The sequence below is a fragment of the Lagopus muta genome, chromosome 2, assembly GCF_023343835.1.
Source record: "Lagopus muta isolate bLagMut1 chromosome 2, bLagMut1 primary, whole genome shotgun sequence".
Classification (NCBI taxonomy): domain Eukaryota; kingdom Metazoa; phylum Chordata; class Aves; order Galliformes; family Phasianidae; genus Lagopus; species Lagopus muta.
Window position 1 is genome coordinate 3,365,936 of NC_064434.1, and position 23,485 is coordinate 3,389,420.

Below are 23,485 nucleotides of genomic sequence, written 5' to 3' on the forward strand. Positions count from 1 at the left end.
CCCTAGTCTGCAAGTAGGAATGAGTAGCAATTAAGCAAGCTATGCTGGTGCTATATCAAGCTTTGGGAGTCATGGAACAACAAGTTCCATCATCAACAGAACAATTTGCATTTAAGTTCCCCTCCTGGGAGGCAGGAGGAATTTTACAACCCAATAAGAGGGCTCACTGAGAAGCTCTGGCACTGATTTCACTGGCTTTTTCCTCATATCCTCGTAGCAACAACATTGCTTTTCCAAAGCTCACAGACACTAAGAGAAGCACACCAGAAAAATATGGGCTGAGCTGTGTTTGCTGTGTCACATTCTCACCACAGCAGCATAGAAATACCATCCTGTGACTGTGAGCTTTGCACTCAGTGTTGTCCTTCAGGAGTGCAGAGGGTAAGCAGAACAGCATTTGCCTTTTCCTCAGCCCTTTTCCTGGCAGATGTGGTTGCCAAGCCACTCTCCATCATATTTGAAAAGTCAAAGCTGTCAGGCAAAGTCCACACTGACTGGAAAAAGGGAAGCATCACTCCTATTTATAAGAAAGGGAGAAAGGAAGTCCTGAGGAGCTACAGGCCAGTGAGCCTCGTATCCGTGCCTGGGAAGATCATGGAGCAGATCCTCCTGGAACACATTATGTTGTATATGAGGGATGAGCAGGTGATCTGAGACAGCCAGCATGGCTTCACCAAGGGAAGGTCGTGCCTGACCAGTCTAGGGGCTTTTTGTGATGGAATGGTGGCATTGATGGACAAAGGGGAGGCAAGTGTTGTTGTTTATCTGGACTTGCACAAGGCCTTTGACATGATCCTGCACTACGTTCTTATCTCTAAATTGGAGAGATAAGAATTTGAAGTCTGGACTGTTTGAAGAATAAAGAATTGGTTGGATGGTCATAACCAGAGGGTTGCAACTACAGCGAGCCAGCAGCCCTCACCCACTCTATCTGACTGGTCAGCTTCCCACAGTCCTTCACATTATGCCAAAACTGAGGAGTTCACTGAAAAGCCAAGAAAATCTTGATGCACAAGACGTGCTGAGGCCTTACACCAACACAAACCCAAAGTAGGTCAACAACTGACATGTTTCCTGCTTGCCCGTCAGCAAAAGAGCAGAGGCTGGTCCATCCATCTCCTTCTGCCACAAGGACAGCTGGTCTAGGGAAAACAAGAAAGAAAGATGAGACATAAGACAGCTTCCCCAGGGAGGTGACTGAGTCACCATTCCTGGATGTGCCTAAAAACCACTTGGATACGGTGCTCAGGGACACGATTTAGCAGAGGGTTGTTAGAGTTAGGGTAGTTAGGGTAGCATGGTTAGGTTGCAGTTGATCTTTAAGGTTTTTTCCAACCTGAGCAATTCTGTGATTCTATGAAACTGTGATTCTGTTAAAATCAGCAACCAGTATTTTCAAAAGGGTCAGGAATTCTCCCTCACTTGTATCTAGCCTTTATTAACCTAGAAAACAGGATGAGCCCAGATTGTTTGGTTGTGTGTATATATTATTTGCGCATATGTAGATTGCTCCAAAAGCAATGCCTCCTATTTATTTCTGTGGAAACTATCACAGCTACAAAGAACACAATAACACTTTGACAGAGCCAATTCTCAGCTACAAAATGCTAATTTGAAAACAATTGCTAGCATTACCCATTTATTTTCAGTAGAGATGAACAAGAGCCTGCATTCCATGCCCACAAAAATCTGCACCAGCAGAGGTGACCCAGTGTTGTTGTTTCCATTGCTGAACCACAACACCCACCCCTCACTGTGCTCACACCCACAGGTCCATAAACATTTAGCAAGCATCAATGAGTCTCAGTGGGTGCAATTTTTTCTGCATGGAGGAATTCAGTGAAACACCTTTACTTCATATGTACTTCCATGTCAGATGCTATTCTGTCAGATTGTCCCTCTGCTGCTGTCTGTCACACAGCAATAAAATGCAGTGAGATATTGGTAGGAAGGTTCAAACTCTACTGCCATACCAGCAACATCTGCCTCTGACGTCATAGACCAACATGATAAAATAGGAGGCATTACTTTCAGAGCTGCCTTCATATATATTCCATATATATATATATACACACACACACATATATATACACACACACACTTTGCCCTGTAAAGCACACTAAATACTGCATGCTCATAAGGATCATGATAAAACCCACCTTCAAGACACCAATGCTAACCTTGGGCAACACAAAGCACTGACAGTTTGGGTCCCAGATAGACCCTTACCTTCCAGAAGCACCAGGCAGCACAATACAGCACTGGGCTGGTACAGCCACAGTGCTTCAAGATGGAACCCAGTCACTTCTTTATTTCATCAACAGAAAATATTATAAAGACAGATGACTTCAAAACAGTCAAATTCCTAACATGAAATTCACGTATCCCCACCTAATAGGGGAAAAAACTTCCACTAACGAGGAGGCATAAATTCACAGTAATTAGTAATAACAAGCAAAAGATGGTAATGTTTCTTGAAGAGTCAACAAGCAATTAAGGCAAATAAGTAATTGAAAACCTCTCGTGAGGTTTTCACTTTGCTAGGATCCGCACCTGTGACAGCGTGCTCCCCTTCATTTTCCTCCCTCAGCCTGGCTGTTATGCCCCAGGCCTTGCTCAGGCAGAGAGTGAACACAGTACTGATAACACTGAAGGTCTTGCCAAGACCTGCAGTGACCACAGACCTGCCTTAAACTACAGGGTGAAAGAACTGATGGCAGATATGTGGTCAGCATATATCAAACACTACGAGTCAACCATCTTACCCTATCAGTACTAAGCAGCCCAAGAGCCCCTTGAGCTCTCCTGTATGGCAGCCAACTGCATGAAAGGATCTCCCCTTGAGTAGGAACACTCTTGGGGTTACCCTTATGCAAAGACACCTTGTACCTCACCATCAAGAGGCTCCCTACCAGTGCAAATCCTCATCAAATGACTAGAAGTTTAAGATTTGTTAGCTCCAGAAAGGTTACACGTCAGGTTGACTGTGCCCTCAAACAGTTGACCAAATCCATGACTAGGAGTGGCTCCAGCTGCAGATGGCTCCTTTTACCTCTATGTTTCAAGGAGTTCAGAAAGCAAAGAGGTCCACTCCTCACCATCCTAGTTACAAAAGCAAGCCTTGTTCAAGTGCTATATTGCACCAGTAAACACATTCCTGCCTCTTTCTTATGAGCGTATAGTTTCCATCTGCAATGCTACTAAGGATGAACAGAAAAATAATCACTGCTGCAAAAATGATTCATTCATCACTGGTCCACTGTATGCTATATAAAGCCTGAAAAGACAAAAGTGATGCTTTTAGAACATCACAAAAAAAAAAAAAAAAGGTTTTTTTCCCTCCATCTGAATATGTGTTACTGAGTGGCAGATGGCTCCGGTCAAGTGCAAGTCTCCACCTGGAACATACTTGGATACACAGACCAAAAATGGGCAAAGTATTCATGTGAAACCAGGATGTAAACCTGCCTGGTGTGCCAAGACTCCAAGGCCATTTCCTTTTTAGCTATGGGGAGGTTGAGCTGTAAATGAGTAATCCAGCAGTGGAGCACACAGGCACACCAGCCTTTCTTCCCACAGATAGAAGACTTCACAGGTCCACTGGAGGCAGGTAAAACAGTAATGAATATCAAACAAAAGGATGCTAACGTGTATCCAGTGAGGGCTGATAAATGGGTGCAACAGGTATGGCAGGAATCTGCTCTGGGCTGCATTTACAGTGGCAAAGAGCTGAGTTGCTCAGCAAGGAACTTTTCCATTCAACCTAATGGCTAGTTGCAAAAACACAGAATCACAGAATGGCCTGGGTTGAAAAGGAGCACAGCGCTCATCCACTTCCAACCCACTGCTGTGTGCAGGTCACCAACCAGCAGCCCAGGCTGCCCAGAGCCACATCCAAGCCTGGCCTTGAATGCCTGCAGGGATGGGGCATCCACAGCCTCCTTGGGCAACCTGTTCCAGTGAACATTTATTTACTGGTCAAGTTTATGCTGCTTTCTCTCAAGAAAATTTTGAAAGTCTACCCACTTTGCTCTGTTGTTGAAGCAGCAGAAAACAAATTCAAACCTCCCTTGAAAACAGAGAAGTGACCAGAGAGGTTTTGAAGCAGTGGAAAAACAAAGCTTTCTGTCCCCAGACACTTCTGCTTTTGTCTTGTGACTCACTAGAGCGTCTCCTTCAAACTAACAGTATTTCTAGAAATGCAAATGGAAGGGAAAATTTATTTAACTTGAAGATTCTGACATTATTTTAATTAGTTAAATTTTAATTTGCTAGCCAAAATAAAATCTACAGCAACCAGATGCAATTACAGTAAATTCACACTGAGCTGTGATTGACTGTGCTGCCAGTAAACAAACCAACTAGCTTAATGGACCAGTTGCAATTAGATTAACAAAGTTTGCTGGAGCCCAACTCATGAGCTGCAATAAAGCACAGAAGCAGTAAATGGCAATTCTGGGCCAACTGGTTGCAATTTATTGTTCTTGCAGAGTGCAGTAGAAGAAAACAATTTAGAGGGACTTTGTCAGGTAGCAGATCATATATAATTACCCATCAATATAATCCACATTGAAGTCCAGGGTCTCATATCTCCCAGCAATTGTCTTCCCATAGATCTCTATTAAATTTCCTGTTGAAGAGGAAATGGAAGCAGAAGGGCATCTTTTAAAAGTGGGGTATTTACATTTGCAGATTTTGTGAGCTGAACAAAAGAAATTCCAGAAGAAATTCTTTGCAAAGCAATGCAGAGAGGTGCCCACTTGGCTGCACCTATATCTACTCTCTACCCAAGTTCAAGGTGACTGTTAATTCCCCTTAGCCCAAAACACACCTTTCTCACTGAAAAAAAATTATTATTATTATTATTTTTTCCCCAGCAAAACTCTGGTATTTGACTTTGAAGGCATTTCCTCAACATTTATCAACCAAATGCTGCTGCAGAACACCACAAAGCAGCCAAAGGGGTATTGTTAACATGCATGGGTGTTAGTGCACAAAGTCCATTCTCACTGTGCTGTGCACAGCAGCCACTTCACCTTTAGGACAAGCTAAAGCTCAATGCACTAGAACGCGTGCTGAAAATTAAGTCCTTAAAGCAGGGTCTAAAGTAAGAGCAACAATATCAAAGTTTAGCATACAGTACAACAAAGGAATACTTACAGCAAATAAGCAGTTTAAACCAAAATCAATTCAGAGAGCAAAATTTTAACCTGCTTATCTACACTGTTGATAAATACGTAGATCCTGTGATGTCTGCTGTTTTCTGAGCCCACCATAGGCAGCAGAGACCTAATTCGTGTGGTCAGTGTGATCAGAAAGGACAATTCAGCTCGCCCCAACACCACCATCTGGCCAGTTGGATCACTCCCAACACTCCACCGACTATGCTGGGTACCAGGTTAATTCAGCTGTCAGCACGGATAGCTTAAATCATCTGATACGCCCTATCCTCACTCTGAGGGTCCAGAAAGGAATGAGTCTTTCTGGTCCTGCAGCATATCCGCAAGCTTCACATAGCTTTGTTTTTCTCAGCTAGTGCTGAACACTTGGCATTACTCATGTTGGAAGCCTAACATCCAGCTAAGAAACCTGCATACACACACTGTACTACAAGGCATGCGAATCTAGAGCTGAACTCCACCTGAAAACACTTAAAACCAAGGGTGGACTTCAACTGATGAGCAATTAAGTGCACTACCCATCTCTCTTGTATGCATGGGAACAGACCCCTTCTGCAAACCCATTTTCCTGGTCAGCATGAGATTGGGCATTACGTTCTGAAGAAGCCTGTGTTAAATCCAGCAAGACAGAACTCTCATAATAATAATAAAGATGGGATGGAACATCAAATAATAAGTAAAGTGGTCCCCAGCCTGAAGAAAGGTCCCTTACCTGGGATGCCAGATGGCGGGCTAATTTGGTAAACCACAGGAGTCTGCAGAGCAGAAAACTGCAAGTAGAAAGTTGTAGTTAAACAGCAGTCATTCTCACAGCAGCCCAACAAGCTCTGATTACGCACTGTTCACAACACAGTTGGCAACCACACTGCAGAGACTCGTGCTTCAGGACTGGATCTTAAGAGCAGAATCCTGCTCCGAGAATGGAACAACTTCTTCCCCCTTTGTGCTCAGAGCCTAGCTTGCTGCTCTTTCTGCATCCTCCTTGTGCTCCAGTTGTCTGGTCTACTTTGAGTCAGTCCCAGAAGATATGGTTTAACACTACCAAAATTTCTAAGCCATGTTCTTTCAGACCTTCATTTCACCTAGAATTGTGGCATAATTCTTCCCACCAGCAGCATACTCTTCAAAGCTGTTTCTGCTTCACAGTACTGGGGAACTTCAGCTAGGCTTTAACGAGCTTATCAGTTGCTTAAACAGTGTAGCCAAGGAAATACTTATACTGATCCTTATTAACACAGTATAACACATCACAGTGCCCACAGGACGGAATTCCTTGTCCTCTAAGGAAGAAAGGAAATACTAAGGAAGAAAGGAAAGAAAGGAAATACTAAGGAAGTAGATTATGGGGTTCTACATTGTCCAAAAACGAAGCCTAATAGTAAGCAGTTATCAAGCAATCTTCTTAGACACAGCAGGCCTTTGCAAGTGGAAGAAGGCTGTCCTCAGCATCCTGAAGTAGCTGAGACATAAACAACCAAACCCAGCACTAACTTAGGCTGCACCTTCAAGAAGCCAATCAGCCCTGCTGACCTCTTCCTCCAGGTTACACTAAAAATCTGCAAGCGTTTTGCTTGTTTTTAAGAAACTGATTCTAAGAGCTTTTGCCTACACCAACACTAATCCTATTCAAACAGCGGTGTGCAAGAGCACTGTTCATCTGCCAAGGGGCCAGAAGTACTCATGGCCGTCCACATGCTGATAACTCACATGGAATCAGCTCACCATCAGCAGCAGCTGGACGTGGACTCCAGCACTGCCCACCTTGTTCACTATTACAGGCACAGCCTTGCTTTAAGCAACAAGACCTTGCAAAGCCTTATTCCTCAGATAGCTGCCCTGACATACACAAGTAATGCTGTTTTTCCCCTGTGCAGCATTCTGCACTCTGGAAGTGAATAACACTAGGTCAGATACATCAAGGTATTTAGGTACCTTGGGCTTCAGATGATCTATAAAGGCATCTGACTTGTTCAGATTCTGCAAAAATCCATTTGCTTCTCTGCTGTAAATACCTCCATAAAACTGGCCAGCTACATTATTAGCTGGCTGAATCCTGATCCTAAGTCATCAACTACTTGATTTCTTTGACCTTACAGGAAGAAAAAAAAAAAAACAAAAGTTCCCCTTGTGCACTTAGCCTGTCCTTATCCACCCAATCATTCATTTATTAATAACTTCATCACATCTCTCTCCCCCATCTTCATCTTGAGTCCTCTCTAGTTGTACCTACAGATGCTGCTGTCAGCCCAATAAATCAGAGAATCATTAAGGTCAGAAAAGACCACCGAAAGCCCCTAATCCAACCATCACCTCCATGCCCACTCACCATGTCACTAAACAAATAGCATAAACAACTGATTTCCAAACTCAAATCAAAAATACCACCACAAATATTTTTTCAGACCTTCCTCAAACCCCACCAGAGCCCAGTATATTTATTTCCTTATTATGGCCACAAGGAAAATTAATGAGTAGCCACAGACCTTCCAGTTATGGTCACCGCAGAGGAGCAAAGCCCATACCACAGGTTGGAGCCAGTGCAAAGAAATCAGCCAAAACCAGCACAAAAGAAGGCCACAAGCTGACACAAGTCTTGTGAGCCGTTCAGACTTGTTGCTGCCTGCAGCAGGCTTTTCCAATCCACTGCAGAGGCAAAATTAATTTTTAATACGCATAGCTCCCAGGTCCCAGTCTCAAAACAAAGAGACACATTGTGTTTTATTTAGCTTGCAATGTGTCTCATTAACAGCATCCCCTGGTGATTTTTCATCAGCTCTCTAAGCTAGCTGAACCCCCCAATGACTCTTTGGTTTTAATGTGCAATTTACTGAAATGCTGGGCTTTCTTGCTTGATACTCAAAGTTTGCAAAAGGGGGACGTGACTTCTGAACAGACAAGGCCTCATCCTGAAGTGCACAGCCATGGCTAAGGGGTCTGCTCTGCAAGAAGCCCCAGCATCATGTCATAACTGCTCTTAATAAAGCCCCAGGAATCACAGAACCAGAGGCATAGGATCTCTGGGGATCGTTAAGTCCGACCTCCTCAATGCAGGTTCCTCACAGCAGGTTACGCAGGAAAGCAGGCATCCAGTTGGGTCTTGGATATCTCCAAAGGAGGAAACTCTGAAACCAGTGGTGAACTCATGGCCAACCCCTTTGAGCAAGAAGTTGGACATCTGGAGGTCCATCCAACCCAAGCCTATGACTCTATGACTATACTGTGTTCAAGGAATGTTTATATGTTGTGTTGAAGGACTTGTTGTAGTGAGAACTATTGGTGATAGGCAGGCCACTGGACTGGATGATCTTGTAGGTCTTTTCCAACCTTGGTGATTCTATGACATTAACCACTCTGCAGCAGTATGAGCAACTGCAACCAGCAAAAGGCCTCAGACAGGATTAGAGTACTTCCAGCCACAAGAGCTGAGTGCACCACCTCACTCCACACTCGAGAAGCCATGGAAGCACAGTATCATTTCCTGTTTTTTTATGTTTACAGTGCTAGCAAGACCATGCACACCCCTACAAACTCGTTTAGTTGAAAATGGCAAATCCTGCCATAAGGCCATGAGAGTCACAGAAAGCATGACTAATTCTGGACAAGGGTAAAACAAACCCACAAGATGGTCTTTCTGACTGTGTGGCTGAAGTGCACAGATAGGTTAACTCAGGTTTTTGCTTCTGAAAGACCTCAGGTCACATAGACTGTCCAATGCCAGACCACTGAATGTAGTATGCTCTGATTTTAAAGGAGACAAGGAGCATCTTAGCTTCATGTCCTGACGTGCAATCACTGTGAGAGATGCTACTTTAATACAAACCTTGTGAGACCAACCTTGACTCCTTTCAGTATCAGAAACTTTTATCATACTTCTATCTTTGTTTGGTGATTACCTTGAAAGCATAGTTTTCTTTCTCCACCCCAGTCAGGTTGTTAATCACGCGTCCTTTAAAGCTCACCTCCACATAGTACAAACCCTCCTGGGGTGAAGACCTAAGTAGGAGAAAAAGAAAAATATTTATATTATTTTTATACAGATGGAGTTGTTGTTATTTTCAAGGTAAAAGGGTCCTTCATTGGGTCACCACTCTAAACAGCTTCACTGAAGCTTTGGTAGAGCAAACTACATTCATGTGATGAACACAAACTCTGCATGCAAACCCAGACTCTGGAACTACGGTTTTAAAGTGAATATGAGGGCAGAGGGAAAAGTTGTACTTAAGTGCAGAAGGCAATAGGACTATAGCAGAACATACACTCGCATTGTATGTAAATGCAAAGCACATACACATGCTCATTAGCATTCATTAATACTAATGAACAATTTTAATTCATTAATATTAAAACAACCCAAGGCTGCCTAGATTTACAGAGAAGCCTGGTTTGTAAATTAGTACTACATCCTTAGTGAACATGGTTTCACAGCACAGCGTTCAGTAGAATTAACCCCCAAACAAATCACAGCAGTGAGAGATGGAAGAACTCCAACAGGTTTGCTCCTAACTGGCTCTCGAGGCACTATTAGTCTGCTAGTCAAACAACATCCTTTAAGTTATGACAGGCTGGAGAAGGGGGATCTTAGATTCCCCAGCTGCTGCTTAGAGCCATATTTGTTTCTCTTCTTACCACAAGCTTCTCTTTGTGATCTTGGGCAAGCAAGGACATCAGATTTCTTTGGGTGCTGTGCTTCTGTCTACAGAGTTTTGAAGATCTGAGCCTAGGCTGAGTTTCAGTTTGTTCTCCTCAGCATGGGGGTTGGAGCTGGATGATCTTTGAGGTCCCTTCCAACCTAGGCCATCCTGATTCATATACAACATGATTAATTAGCCTAGCACTTCATTAAATTGCATGGATAAATGCAGCACAGCTTAGGAGGTGCTCAGGGGCAGAAACAGTGCCTGTGCAGACTCAACACAATAAGGATTCTACCAGACACACGGCAAAGTTCTCACCAGGAGAGGTTTAGATTGTATATATGAGAAATAATTCATTCATGGAGAGGGTATCAAACATTGGGCAGGGGAGGGGAGGATGTCCCCAACCCTGAGGTATTTAAGAGAGATGTGGACATGGCACTAGGGGGGTTAGCACATGTGCTAAGGGATGGGACTGAATAGGTCATATTGATAATTGAAGGTCTTCCTAAAGGTCTTCTCCAAACCAGAAGATTCAATATTATAGCCAGGGATCATACCTTGTTCTACATCTTATGATGGATAAGTCAAAATACACAGGAGTGACATCACACGGCAACGTGGGCAGGTCTGCATTCACCAGGGACACCTCCAGGTGGGGCCAGCTGGCTGGAGAGAGATGTTCTAGCTCATGGGATGCTGAGTCTGAGTCAAAATCAAAGGGGAGAGCTCTGAGGACAGCACCACTCACATCCAGTCACAAGGTGCAGACGCTTTTGAATATATTCTATTGCAAAGATTGACAGCTGCCAGCAGTTTCAGTCTCCTTAACCACCTACACCAAACAAACCATCATGCTCATAGATACTTAAAGCACCTGTAAAATTAATAGTTTCACATGGTACTTGCAGCTGCTGATGTCTCGCATGGTTTTGCTAGCAAGCATCTCAAGTACTCTTGTGCTGTAAGGTGGATCTGCTCTGCTCAAGACTTGCCTGGATGTATTCCTGTGCAACCAGCTCTAGGGCACTGCTTTTGCAGAGGGTTGGATGTGATGATCTGTTGAGGTCCCTTCGAACCCCTGCAACTGTCTATGATCTCTACAGGAATCCAAAAATAAGGTAGAAATCTGATTTCTCTTACAATTTGAAAACAAGCAAATGTCAGAAATAGTTTAAGAAGTAATAACTGCAGGCTGATTTCATGCTCTGGATGCCACAGCTATGTGACTGGTACTGAAGATTTGTCATTCCAACCACAAGTCTCAGAACAGACCTGCTTCTCCATTACTTCGATGTATACTTGGCAAGAGTTTACAAGAACTGAACACTCACCATCCAGAGTGACAGTAATCCACGTTCCTCCAGCAACACTGCCCTCCTGGGGCTCTGTGAGCAGTCCCTCAGAGGTCACTGCAAAAACAACCCAGCTGTGTCAGGCTGAGGTTTAATGCAAAGACTGGAAATATCCAACTCAAGACAAGGCGCAGTGATCTGGCATCTGCCCTTCTGTGATTCCAGCCTCCACAATCCTTCCTTCCTTTGGACATCCAAATTAGGATTGCTCATCCCCTTCCCTTGTTTAGAATGGCTTAGGTTGGAATAGACCTTAAAGACCATTTTATTTCAACACTGCCATGGGCTGGTTGCCCCCCACCAGATAGGGCTGCCCAGGGCCCCATGCAGTCTGGCCTCCAGGGAACTGCCTCTCCCTGTGTAAAACTCCTCCTTCCCCTCATTGAGGTTTTGATGCCTTCAGAACTCTGTTAACTAAGCCAGCCTGAACCTCCTGACCTCCTCAAGAATTGAAACAAGCACGATCAGCCTTATGCTCATCCCTCCAGCTCTTAGAAAAATGTCTGCTCAGTTCTGAAGACTGTCCTCAAATAATATACCATACATCCTCCTCCATCTCAGCTTGCCCACCTCTCTCTTGGAAAAGCCCTCAAGCACAGGATGAAGAACGAAACATAGGATGAAGCTCCTACTTCATGCCATTAAGTTACAAATAAGTAATTGTACACATTTTCCAGAAAGGCATCAAATTCTTAAGGCTTTTTTTTGTTTGTTTGTTTGTTTTTGAGGGCCTTCATTTGCTGACGCTAATGGAAGCAAACCAATAGCTGACCATGTCACCATCCCTGGAGGTGTTCAAGAACCATGGATACACATGGCACTGAGGGCCATGGTTGGTGAGCTGGGGTGATCTCAGAGGTCTTTTCCAACCATAGCGATTCTATAAACAGTTCCATCTCATCAGGTCAATGTAAATTCGCCTAACACCTGTATTCACCTGTCTAAAGAGAGCTATTGGACTTGCTTGCATCACAAACTCAACATTTAAACAATAGTATGATTATTGTCAAGCAAAAGAAAACTAACATACATCAGAGGTAGCCAGGGACAATCTACAATTACCCAGACATGTAGAAAACTAGGAGATGAAATCTATGACTATGGAGGAATGCCATGAACGGCCACTGAAAAAGGTGGATCGTTTCCAGCATACTGAAGTCACTGCCCCATAACATCCAACAGCATTTAGAGATACTTCTGCACATCCCACTTGCAATCAGGCTGTGCCCAACCCAATGACACCGGTACTGCAGTGTCGTTAGAGAACACTTCTGTCCTCACCTGCAAAGAACACCAGAAAAGATGGTCTCCATAGGTTCATCTTGGAACCTGGACGGGGATTTCACAGGATCACAGCTCAGGACTTTTCTGTAACGTTAAAATAAATCCCATCTGTTAATCCTTCATCACGTTGCAGAGCTGTTGGAGCAATGGTTTGTTACAGCAGACAAGGCAGGCTATGGGGAGTTACAGAGGAAGCACTATAAAAATCAACCAAGGTTGGTCTTCTCTATGCTGGGGCCATATTTCATGATGCTGGCTGATTAAGCAGTGCAAACAGGAATTAGTGAAAGCAATTACAGGATTTAGAGTCAGTGATACTGTAGAAGAGTACACAGCTAGAAAACAGCCATGCCCACATTTATTGCACAACCAAGTCAAATCACATCCATAGAACAAAACTTGTGATGAAGACCCAATGTCCACCCTAAGTACCTGCTGCACCCAGCACTGTCATAAAGATCAAACACCTATTAATGACTGGAGAATTCGTTGGTGCATAATTTCATTTAATTTTCTCCAGAAGGATTTTCAGCCTTTTCCACTGAGACAGCACGAAACAAACCATGTTTGTTGGGCTTGCTTCAGAAGCTCTCTCCTAATCTAAACTGAGCACTAAAGGCAGACGCTACTCGGTCTCTAAAGCATCCTTCTCTCCCTTAGGAAGAAATAATATGTTCTGCAGAGATTTGAGATGGGTTTAACACAACCACAGCACACATCCAGGAAGCCAAGTCTGCAGCTGAGTCCCCTCCGATGGAGAAACCTGGCTATAAGCAAGACGAAATGTTTATTTCTTGATTCCATCACCACTTAAAACATTGACATTGCCATCACCATAAAGATAGCAGCTAAGAGGTAAATGGTCCCGTAACAGTCTGCAACTGTGGCAATTAAAAACATGCATTTCAGAGTCACACCTGGTACAAATGGCCAACCAACAGAAGCAATCTGTGCATTCAACATCAAATCCTCCTCTCAAACCCAAGCCTCTGAATCATTAGACTGGAGTAATGCAGAGATGTAAAACCATGGACTAGCAATGATGCTTCTATTGCTTTTACCACAACAAATGGTGCAATTACCCAACCTGATTTCTTGCACCTTGTAACAGAAATTCAGTTTCTAGGGGTCACGCGCAGAGCCTTGATGTGTGTGTGAACCTGGTATTTCAAAGTCGTCCTATAAAATATCATTTAGGCTTATTTTTATTGCCCTTATCAAGACTGTAAGTATGACCTACCTTATCCTCGTTGTTGTCCTTCCATTCCTCAGATGAATCAATCAAGAAGGCTCTGATAGTGTAACTGCCCATTTCCTTGGATACTGGCTCTCCCACAATGCTTGGTTGGAAGCTCTGTCAGTCCCTGCCTGGGTAACAAATTGGGGCTGTGCTGAAACCCACCCGACTCGTTTCTCAGCAGTACTCATTACAGACAGCTCAGAGCTGTCCATTGGGCACGCTTAATGATTAACCTAAGCTACTTGCTGCTGTTAACCATTTGCTTGCGAGTCTTTGACAGCCACAATGGGGATAACCTGGAGTATTCTTCCCTTGGGGTTGGAACTAGATGATCTGTAAGATCTCTCCCAAACTAAGACATTTGATGAGTTTGAATGCCCGACTTCTCCAACAGGAGGATAATCAAGGCCTTTAATGCCTTTTTCCCCCCCACACATGACATAAATGGGTTGAATGGTTTCTTGATATGCTGATACCCAGCCTGGGAGTGCCTTTCCCAGCAAGCAGACTTGGAGCTTTCCATGTACACTCTTTAATTCAAATTTTCCACTGCATTCCCAGCAGTGTCAGTCTGGCTAGAATTCTGCCCAAGGGGGATCAGACCTCCTACCACATCTCAGATACCTGTTCCTCTGTGGATCCACACACTGCAGTAGAAAGAAGGGTTATGGAACCACATGTCTCCACTGACTGAAGGGAAGATCCAGCTCAGCCTTCATCAGTTCCTGAATAGCTGCAAGCATCACACCTACTCCCACATCTACACCCATCCATTTGAAGCCCAGACAGAAGAATGAGTTTTTGGTGAAGCCAACAGACTGTTATAGCCTTCCATTGGTACAGGTGCCTTCATGGAAGTTTCCACTGAAGCTAACACCAAGACTTCAGACAACAGCATAGCTACAGTTTAATGAGTTACTACACACCAGTCAAATAATAGCAGAATGTATGCATGCTCTTACCTCATCCCCAAAGGGAAATGAAAAAGATTCAGAGAGGCAGTAGCACGAAATCATGGGCAGTCAACCTTCATGGAAATTTTGGAGTTCTGCCCAGCCATGGAACCAGTGGTGCGGGGTTTGTTTTTTATCAAGACCTGATGTTTCATGTGGATACAGCCAATGATTACAGGAGCCCAATGAAAGATAACCCTGAGCTGCTCAATAGTCTACACTCAGTTTACTTATTAGCTAAAATCCCACTGCATATACAGCTAGAAAAAAGAATAGATTTCAGGAAATTATCGGAAAAGAAAATGCTATCAAAGAACAAGCACTGAAAAAGAGGATCAGTTGAATGCAACAGGCAGAGCCAGATGCTCTTAATGGGGTCCACTGACAGCCCCAAACAAAAGGGCAGATCAGATCCAGGATGCCCCCAGAAAGCCCAGATAGAAGCAACAGGAGAAAGGGCTGGAAACTGAGCCACAACGTGAGTCCTAGTTCCAGCCAGAAGATAGCACTGCAGATGGGACAGTAAAGCTGTACACCTATAGCATCAGTCCAACAAAGGAGTGCAAGGCTGCGGTTAAATAGAGCTCCCGACTCTAAGGGCAGAGGTGGGTAGGACTCCAGGTAATTAGAGCTAATTGCTGCCCTAAGGGCCTGGATAGTTCTCCTAGCTCTGCCCCAAGACAAGCAGTCACTCAAATTCAGCAGGCAGCCATTAAAAAAAAAAAAAAAAAAAAAGTCCTATCACTTCTGCTCAAAAAGCAACACCTCATGTGTTTACTTTTTGTTTTTGCTTGTTTGTAGTTATTCCCCTGGTGAGCGGCACCCAGCCCACGGCGGGACTTGGAAGTGGGAGGGCTTCGAGTTGCCTTCCAACCCAACCGTTCTATGAGTCTTCGACGTGGGGAAGGCTCTCGGTCGCTAGGTGGAAGTATGGAGCCGCTGAGGAACCCGAAACACAGCTGAAGGCTGCTCGTTGTGAGACGATCCTGATCAAGCCTTCTGTTAGCTGGAGGGACATCCACGGCCAAGCAGAGCCCAGGATAACGGGATATGGGACCTGTTCCCAGCTCCTTCACTCACTCCAGCATGATTTCGGCTAGTGTTCATCTTCAAGTCACCATTCATTTGGATTAGGCTTCATCTCCATCACCTGTGTGTAAAAAGGGATGGTGGCATGCTGCCCAAGGGACCTTTGCAGTGCAGGTGCTCTGTAAGAGTCTCCTCAGGATTGGCAGCACTCCTGGGATGGAAAAGCTTGGCGGGGCTCCTCCTGTGCTCCCTCAGCCTTTGCATGACGGCAGTTGTTGAGCAGCACATGGCATCCCCAGCAGAACAGCTGAGGGGGGATAATGTGGGATAAGGGGAGGTTCAGTGGTTTTGTCTGCAGCCGTTCAGGAGCTCCTTGTTCCTACCCAGCCATACTGGTACATGCAACACCCCACAGTGAGGGCACAAGTGTGTCTTGCCTGCTCCTCACCTGTGCTTACCATCCTCATAAAGAGAGGAAAGCAAGCCAAGTTGGGCTGGTGCTTAAACCAGCAGTGCCATGTTTCTCTTGGGCATGGCTGTTGATAGTCAGCCCTTTCCTATGCAAGCTGTCCCAGTGGGGAAAAACACCATGAGACCACTGGAACTTAGGGCTTGAGTCCAGAAGGTCTCAAAGAAGAGATTTCTTCTTTCCAGATTGGCTTTTTACTTGTGTCTTCTTCCTGCCCTTCCCCCCTGCCTTTGCCATCTCCCAAGACAACCTGCAAAGTTTGTGGACCCAAGAGAAGATGCATACCCAGCCAACTGCTGCCAAAATCAGATTGGAACATCTACAAAGGCTGAGGATCTGATGCTTGCAAAGCCTCTGAAGATTTCAAAACCATCTGTTCCTCAGATCTGTGGCTACATCTAGAAGTTAAAGAAGAGCATAAGAGCTTAGGCACTGCACCTCTATGGATCATACATCTCATTCATCGTCCCTTCCTTGGTTTTGACCCAGAGTAGCTCTCTTTAGCCCAAACCATTTCCAGAATGCTCCCAGTGAGCAGTACAGGTGCAGTCAAACAGATTTTGAGGCTATTTTTCAATTTATTAACATGGATTCTAACACCTCATTGGAATTTGAGAGTTTTCTTCCCAGATTTTCCAATGACAAGGACGTGGCTGCATGAGCAGCAAATGGGGTCTGCAAGGCTGCAGGTGCAGACTGGAAGACTTTGCAAGCTGGCATGCCCCCAAGGGCAGCCCCTACACTATGCAGAGCTCCCATCAGCTGCTCTTTCTTTCTATTAATACTTCCCTTTTTGTGTATTGATGCAAACCTCCTAGCAACCAAGGTCACAAGAGAAGGTGCTAAGAAGCCAGGCTGATTATCATTAAAACCTGGTGGTTTGCTGTCTTTTTTCTTGAGAGGCTTGTTAGGCACCAGCAGGCAAGGTGCTGAGCTGGGATTTCCAAAGGAGCCTGGAGGATTAGATATCCTGATCAGATTGAATTTCCTTCTCTGAAGCCCAGCCTTCCTCCTCCTGGCCTGCAGTGTCCAACAGAGTGACACTGCCCATGGGAAAGAGCTGGACTCAGTGATCTTCATGGGTCCCTTCCACCTTGGGATATTCTACCATTCTGTGATCCTGTGGTTGTGATTAAATCACTAATCATTCATATCTGGATGTTTCTTAGGGCAAGAAGAGAATCACAGAATCATAGAATCACAGAATGGCCTGGGTTGCAAAGGCCCACAATGCTCATCCAGTCCCAACCCCCTGCTGTGTGCAGGTCACCAACCAGCAGCCCAGGCTGCCCAGAGCCACATCCAGCCTGGCCTTGAATGCCTGCAGGGATGGGGCATCCACAGCCTCCTTGGGCAACCTGTTCCACTGCCTCTGGGGGAAAAACTTCCTCCTAAATAGTCAGTAAGGGGCGAGCAGAGGGATTTCAGAAGAGTTTGAGCTCAGAGGATTTGTTGTGTTCAACCCCTCATTATGCACCCAAGCATGGAAACATGAGCATGAAAAAGCCAGTGCATATATTCTGTAAGCATTTCCCAAACCAGGAGAGGAAACAGATCCTGGCAGGCCAGGAGGCTTGGCCTCTTCTTACTTCCACTCCAACATCTGAGGCACAAGGCCGTCACAAAATTGTAGGATCATAGAATGGTTTGCATTGGAAGGGACCTGCAAGGTCATCTAGTTCCAACCCCTTGCTATAAGCAGGGACACAGAATGGCCCGGGTTGGAAGGGGCATCAGCGATCATGAAGCTCCAATCCCCCACCACATGCAGGGCCACCAACCTCCACATTTCAGAGCAGCCCAGGCTGCCCAGGGCCCCATCCAACCTGGCCTTGAACACCTCCAGGGATGGACGGGGCATCCACAGCCTCTCTGGGCAGCTGTTCCAGCACCTCACCACTCTCATAGCAAAGAACTTCCCCCTGACATCCAGCCTAAATATTCCCTCCTTGAGCTTAAAACCATTTCCCCTTGTCCTGCTATTATCTACCCTTGTAAAGAGTTGAATCTACCCTTGTGAAGGGTTGATCATGTCTACCAGCTGAGCTTCTCTTTTGCCTGCCATGAAGATGAGGCAAGGAAAGCATAGAATCTTAACATGAACACTGCATAAACTGAAATGCCAAGGATAAAAAAAAAATTAAAAAAAATAGGAAGTGGGGATTAAAACTCAGCTGAGTAGACAAAAAGCAAAAAGTAGCATTTTTATTTATTGGATGAATCCAGTGCCCTTGACTTTCCCTTTATTCCTGCTCCTTTTCACTCAGTTGATTCCCAAAAGTCTTACCTGGCACTTCTTCTAATTTTTTTCCATTTTTAAAACATTTACTTACCACTACTCCTACAGCTGTATGTTCAGATAACATCAATGTATTTTCCAAATATTTCAAGAGAAAAACACTCTTTTTTTTTTATTATTATCCTGGATCTAAAGTGTATCCATCTTTCCTTTCCTTCCTGCAGTTGGACAAAGCCAACGCATTCACACTTACAGCCTGTAACTGAGCCTGGCCATCATCTTAGCCAACTGGAAACAGACTTTACTCTTTCTTTTGAGAGGAGGTGCTTCCAAGAGCCTTTCTGCATGTCTTTACGGGGTCACTTTTCATCATGGTGAAATCCTGTTGGAGTTGTTCCCGTGGTTACTCTTGGTGCATTTTAAACAGTCGGCCAACGGCGTTAAATACTGAATTTATTGCCGACGCAGCTGCCTGTATGACAGGTTGGAGGCTTCTTCAGTTTCAAGGTTCGGTCTGGTCCCATGGGTTGTGGAGGGGATGCGCGTCTCCCAGCCGCCTCCAGCAGATCATGGAGCTTGGGGATGTGGGAGGCAGCTGCGAGGAGCAACCAGCACCTTGGCAGGGATTTGGCTTTGGTTTTTCCAGCAAGCTGAAGGGGTTCCCCTGTTTTTGTGGCAGCACGTGGCGTGCCTGAGGGAATGGAAGGTCAAGGTTGGCTCATGAGGCTGAGAGGTCATCCTAAATGCAAAATCTTGGCAGCAAGGAAAAAATGCAGATTTATATGAAGATTGCTGTGCTGTAAGAAGTATCTTGGTAGTGAGGTCTTCCCAGAGATATTCCTCTTCTGGGCTACTTACAGACACCGCCTCATTCACATTTCCCATCAAACAGGGCTCTGTTTCAGTGTGATGGACCATCTCTGTGTTACAGGGCTCTTTATCATGCTAATATTATCCAAGAAAGCCTGCAGCTCCATTGTGAGGACACAAGATAGCGTCTAGCCTAGAAAGCTTTCACTTTAAATAGAGGCAAAGACACAAAATCTCACCTGACTGTGGGAAACATGCCCGCAAGGGAACTGCACGGGTAGGATGAAACCCTAGAGGTGGCATTCCTCATTGAAATCAAGAGATGTGGCTTCCACAGAAGCAATCTCCCAGGGAAACCTGGGGAGGCGACGCTGCAGACTGCAGCCACGGCATTTGCTGAGATAAACAGCTGGTACAGGATTGGGTTTCCGAATCAAGCTGCAATTCTGCACCTACTGAGCTTCATCCATCATTAGTCTTTCATTTGGAAGAGTGTTCTTGCCTTGGTCCCCAACTCCCAGAGGAGTGATTCAGGCAAATATCAGCTCCGCCGCTGCGTCCAGCAGTCTCTGTTCCTCTGCCCAGTCCTACCCTCGTGGCAAAGCAGATTCCTGTTTGCTTCTTATTTCCATACAAACCCCCCCTCTGTTCCATAAGTTTTCATTTTACGCGCTGCCACCACCCCATCCCATCCATCCCCTCTGCCTGTGGCTGAGCAGGAGGAACAGCTGGGACAGCTGACCCTGGTGAATGAAAGGAGAGCACAGTTTTGCTCCCTTCACCCCTTTCTTGCAGGCTGCCACTGCCACAGTGAGCCCCGAGCCCCCTGGGATGGGGGATTTGTGTGCATTACTCACATGAAAGAGAAGAGCCTGCAGCAGTGCTGCTACTGGGCTTTGCTTCACCTCCAGACAAGGGAACGCCTTGACACTTTTTTTTTTGACTCACACAGATTGACTCTTAAAAAGAAAAAGTAAAAAAGGCTTGCAGTCATCCCAGTTGTGCGTAGAAATGGGTAAAATGCATAAAGCTGGGCTGGCTGCTTAACAGAAACTGAGATCTTCTTCTGTCATCAAATCTTCAGGGTGGAAATTGGCCTCGTTCACTTGCATGGATTTCTACAACCTGTCATCACACAAAAGCCCACACAGTCTTAATGGTCCCTATGGTCCCTCTCAGTCTAGATATATTGAATTGAACCACAGAATGGTTTGAGTAGGAAGGAGCCCTTCAAGGCCATCTGTCTCACTCCCTGCACTGAGCAGGGACCCCCACATCTCCATCAGTGCTCACAGCCCATCCAGCCTGACCTTGGCTGTCTGCAGGGATGGGGCACCACCACCTCTCTGTGCAACCTGTGCCAGTGCCTCACTGCCCTTACTGTAAAAACCTCTTGTTTATATCCAGTCCAAATGAGAGCCCACAGGTAGGATGAGTAAGGAATCCCTGTCCCAGTTCACTGTGATGTGCACATGGTTGATAAGTTTAATTTAGAAGCTTTGCGTGTGTTAAAAGGAGATATCACTTCCTTCCCCAAATATTCTCCCTCTGAAAACAACCAACCCCTTCGATTCAGGGAGGGATGCTCATAAAGTTCTGTCCAACGCTTTTCAGGTGGTGGGGAATTGCATTTCCCAGCACTGAATGTGCATTTGTGGGGGGGAGGGGGGCATCAAAAATAAATGTGCCAGTGTTCCCACTGTCAGCCCTTTGCCCACCTGTTCCTCTTTTAGCCCAAACGTGGCCACCTCCGACCCTGCTGTGGGACCGAGGCACTGGCAGGGCTGTGCCCCCACTCTCTGCAGCAGCTGTATAAACCACAGGGGCAGCAGCTGGGGCTGGGGGTCGACATATCCATAGGTCACAGGGCACCCAGGAGAGCTCCAGGACGCAGGTCTAGTGGTGGGGATTCTATATATTTAAGTTGCAGAAACTCTGGAGATCGTAGAATCATAGAATCATTAAGATTGGAAAAGATCTCTGGGATCAAGTCCAGCCTTCAACCCATCACCACCATAGCCACTAAAATGAGATGCCCCCACTGCCTGATGTAAAACCCTGAGCTCATCAGTTCAGCTCAACAAGCTCTCCAGACATGTTCCTACCATAGCAGCTGGTAGCTGCCTGCCCCATGGGGTTTAGCCGTGGGGATCTGCTGTGCACTGCTGTCACCTTCATGGGCTCTGAGAAGCCCTTGCTGCTTGCTCTCCACAGCTGTAAAGACGGAAAGGGAGAAAGCATTGAGAAATACTGTTCTCTTCGAGTGCTGGACAAAGTCCAGAAGTTGCCTTTAACTTGATGCAAACGGCACAGCCCACCCTCAGAAAGACAAAGATGCAAGGCTGGTGCAGCCCATGCATGTATGTGCCTGCACAAAAGCTGCTTTCCAGAACCCTGACATAGAATTGGACCAGGGCAAGCTCCTCTTTGATCAGTTCAATTGTTAAAACACTGGTTGGATGGGGTTGAAATTTACTCTAAGGCATCACACTTCCTATCCCATCTGAAGATATGCCAGCCTTCAGTGCTCCCCCAGGATCCATTTTCCTGCCTTGAAAAGCTCTCCTGCATGCAAAGACATTCCTGGACAGAGGCAGGAACACACAGTTTCTATTCCTAAACCACTCAATTAAGGTACTCACAAGCTGCCCAGCTCAGCAAGGTCCTGCTAGTCAGGGTACAGTGGTATTCTGGCTTGGGCAGTGGCTGGAAGCAGCAGTCCCATGAGCTGCAGTGAGTGCTTGGCCATGTAGCAGGGCAGTCTCATGGTGCTCCTGGAGACAGAAAATGATAACTCCACTAATTGGGACTGGCTGTCCTAATGGGTGGATCTACTTGGAGTTGGGGGTTCACTTGCTAGCTCTGTCCCAGACGTGCAGGGGACCCAGGGAAATTCACTCAACCTCTTCAGGGCTTACCTACCAATATGGATTCCCAGATGATGAGTTTGTGAAGGTGATAAATGTCTCGTGAGCCATTTTCCTCTCATCAATTCAAAACCAAACGCAGGCAGCACCCTTGATGTTTCTAAGTTATTATTTATGTTGCTGTAGTCCTTTACCACATCTGGATAACATACTGGTTTTTGCACAACTTGTTGTCAGCTTGAACTTTGATTTCACAAGGAGTAATTGGGCCAAAAGGCCTTTCAGTGGGATATCAGCTTGGTGGAGCAGGTAAGACTCCAGATCCCATAGACAATGGAGGTTCTAATAGAGGAAACAAGTCACTCTTGCTGTGCACAAGTGGTTGGCATTGCTAGGGATTGCTGGGAGCCTCTGCAGTCTTTTATATGTTCAAAAACACCCAGTGGAGCCCCATCCGTATGCAGGATGAACACGTTGCCAAATACCAGCAATGGTTCAGAAGACTTTGCTAGGGGATTAATTGAATTTTGTGTGCAATCTAGGCTATTTCTTGGCCTTCTGGAAATTACTGCCTGCTCTTATGCTTGCTGTTGGTGCAAAGGACTGTTGGAGTTGAAGCTCCGGTTGCTGGCATTGCACTGACCATTGGACACCAGTACAAGTCTGAAGAGGACAGCAGCCTGATCTTCACACCAACTCACCCAGAAACAACACTCAGTGTCAAGCATAGACTCTGAGGCTCTCCAGGCAGAGAGGACTTAATTCCTGCATCCAGGCCATAAGCCTTCCAGGTTCAAACAGCCTTGCCCACGCCAACTTTCCACCTCCCATCTCCATCACCAACCCTTGTAGGTAGCATGCAGAGAGGCTCCCCCAGCCCTGCCCTCCCAGCTCCATCAGCTGTCACAGCCTGCATTCCTGCAGGGCTCCCAGCACTGGCAGCTCTGGACATCTGCTCTTTTCCACCCCCACAAATATGCAAGCAGGTGTGAGGCACCACAGCCTGCCTCGTTCCTGTGGACTTTCACCCAGGCAGCGGGAAGGAAGACGCAGCCAGGACAGCAGATGCTCCGCTCCACTCCATCTTCTTTGAATCCCTCCTGGAAATGTAGAGAAAGGAAAATGGATCTTTCCAATGCCATTGAATCAAGGCAGGACAAGATCATTTGTACATCGTATTTGGCTGGATTTAATTCCTCTCTGCCTCGTTGCCATTGAAAGGCTAGGTAATAGCAGGACAAGGGGAAATGGTTTTAAGCTGGAAGAGGGAAGATTGAGGGTGGATGTCAGGGGGAAGTCCTTTACCATGAGAGTGGTGAGGTGCTGGAACAGCTGCCCAGAGAGGCTGTGATGCCCTGTCCATCCCTGGAGGTGTTCAAGGCCAGGTTGGATGGGGCCCTGGGCAGCCTGGGCTGCTGTGAAATG

At 45.8% G+C, this 23,485-nt stretch overlaps 1 protein-coding gene across 1 annotated transcript in view; it reads right to left on the reverse strand.

Annotated features, from left to right (window-relative positions):
• Window positions 1–12,536, reverse strand: part of PKHD1 (PKHD1 ciliary IPT domain containing fibrocystin/polyductin) — a 246,991-nt gene extending 234,455 nt beyond the window's left edge. The window contains exons 1-7 of the mRNA XM_048935320.1: window positions 12,451–12,536; window positions 11,149–11,226; window positions 10,375–10,519; window positions 9,074–9,173; window positions 5,893–5,950; window positions 4,552–4,630; window positions 1,068–1,142 (exon numbers count right to left, since the gene is read on the reverse strand). Coding sequence (XP_048791277.1) covers window positions 1,068–1,142; window positions 4,552–4,630; window positions 5,893–5,950; window positions 9,074–9,173; window positions 10,375–10,519; window positions 11,149–11,226; window positions 12,451–12,490 — 575 coding nt within the window. The 5' untranslated portion in view covers window positions 12,491–12,536. The remainder of the gene's footprint in view (window positions 1–1,067; window positions 1,143–4,551; window positions 4,631–5,892; window positions 5,951–9,073; window positions 9,174–10,374; window positions 10,520–11,148; window positions 11,227–12,450) is intronic.
• Between the last annotated feature and the right edge of the window lie 10,949 nt (window positions 12,537–23,485).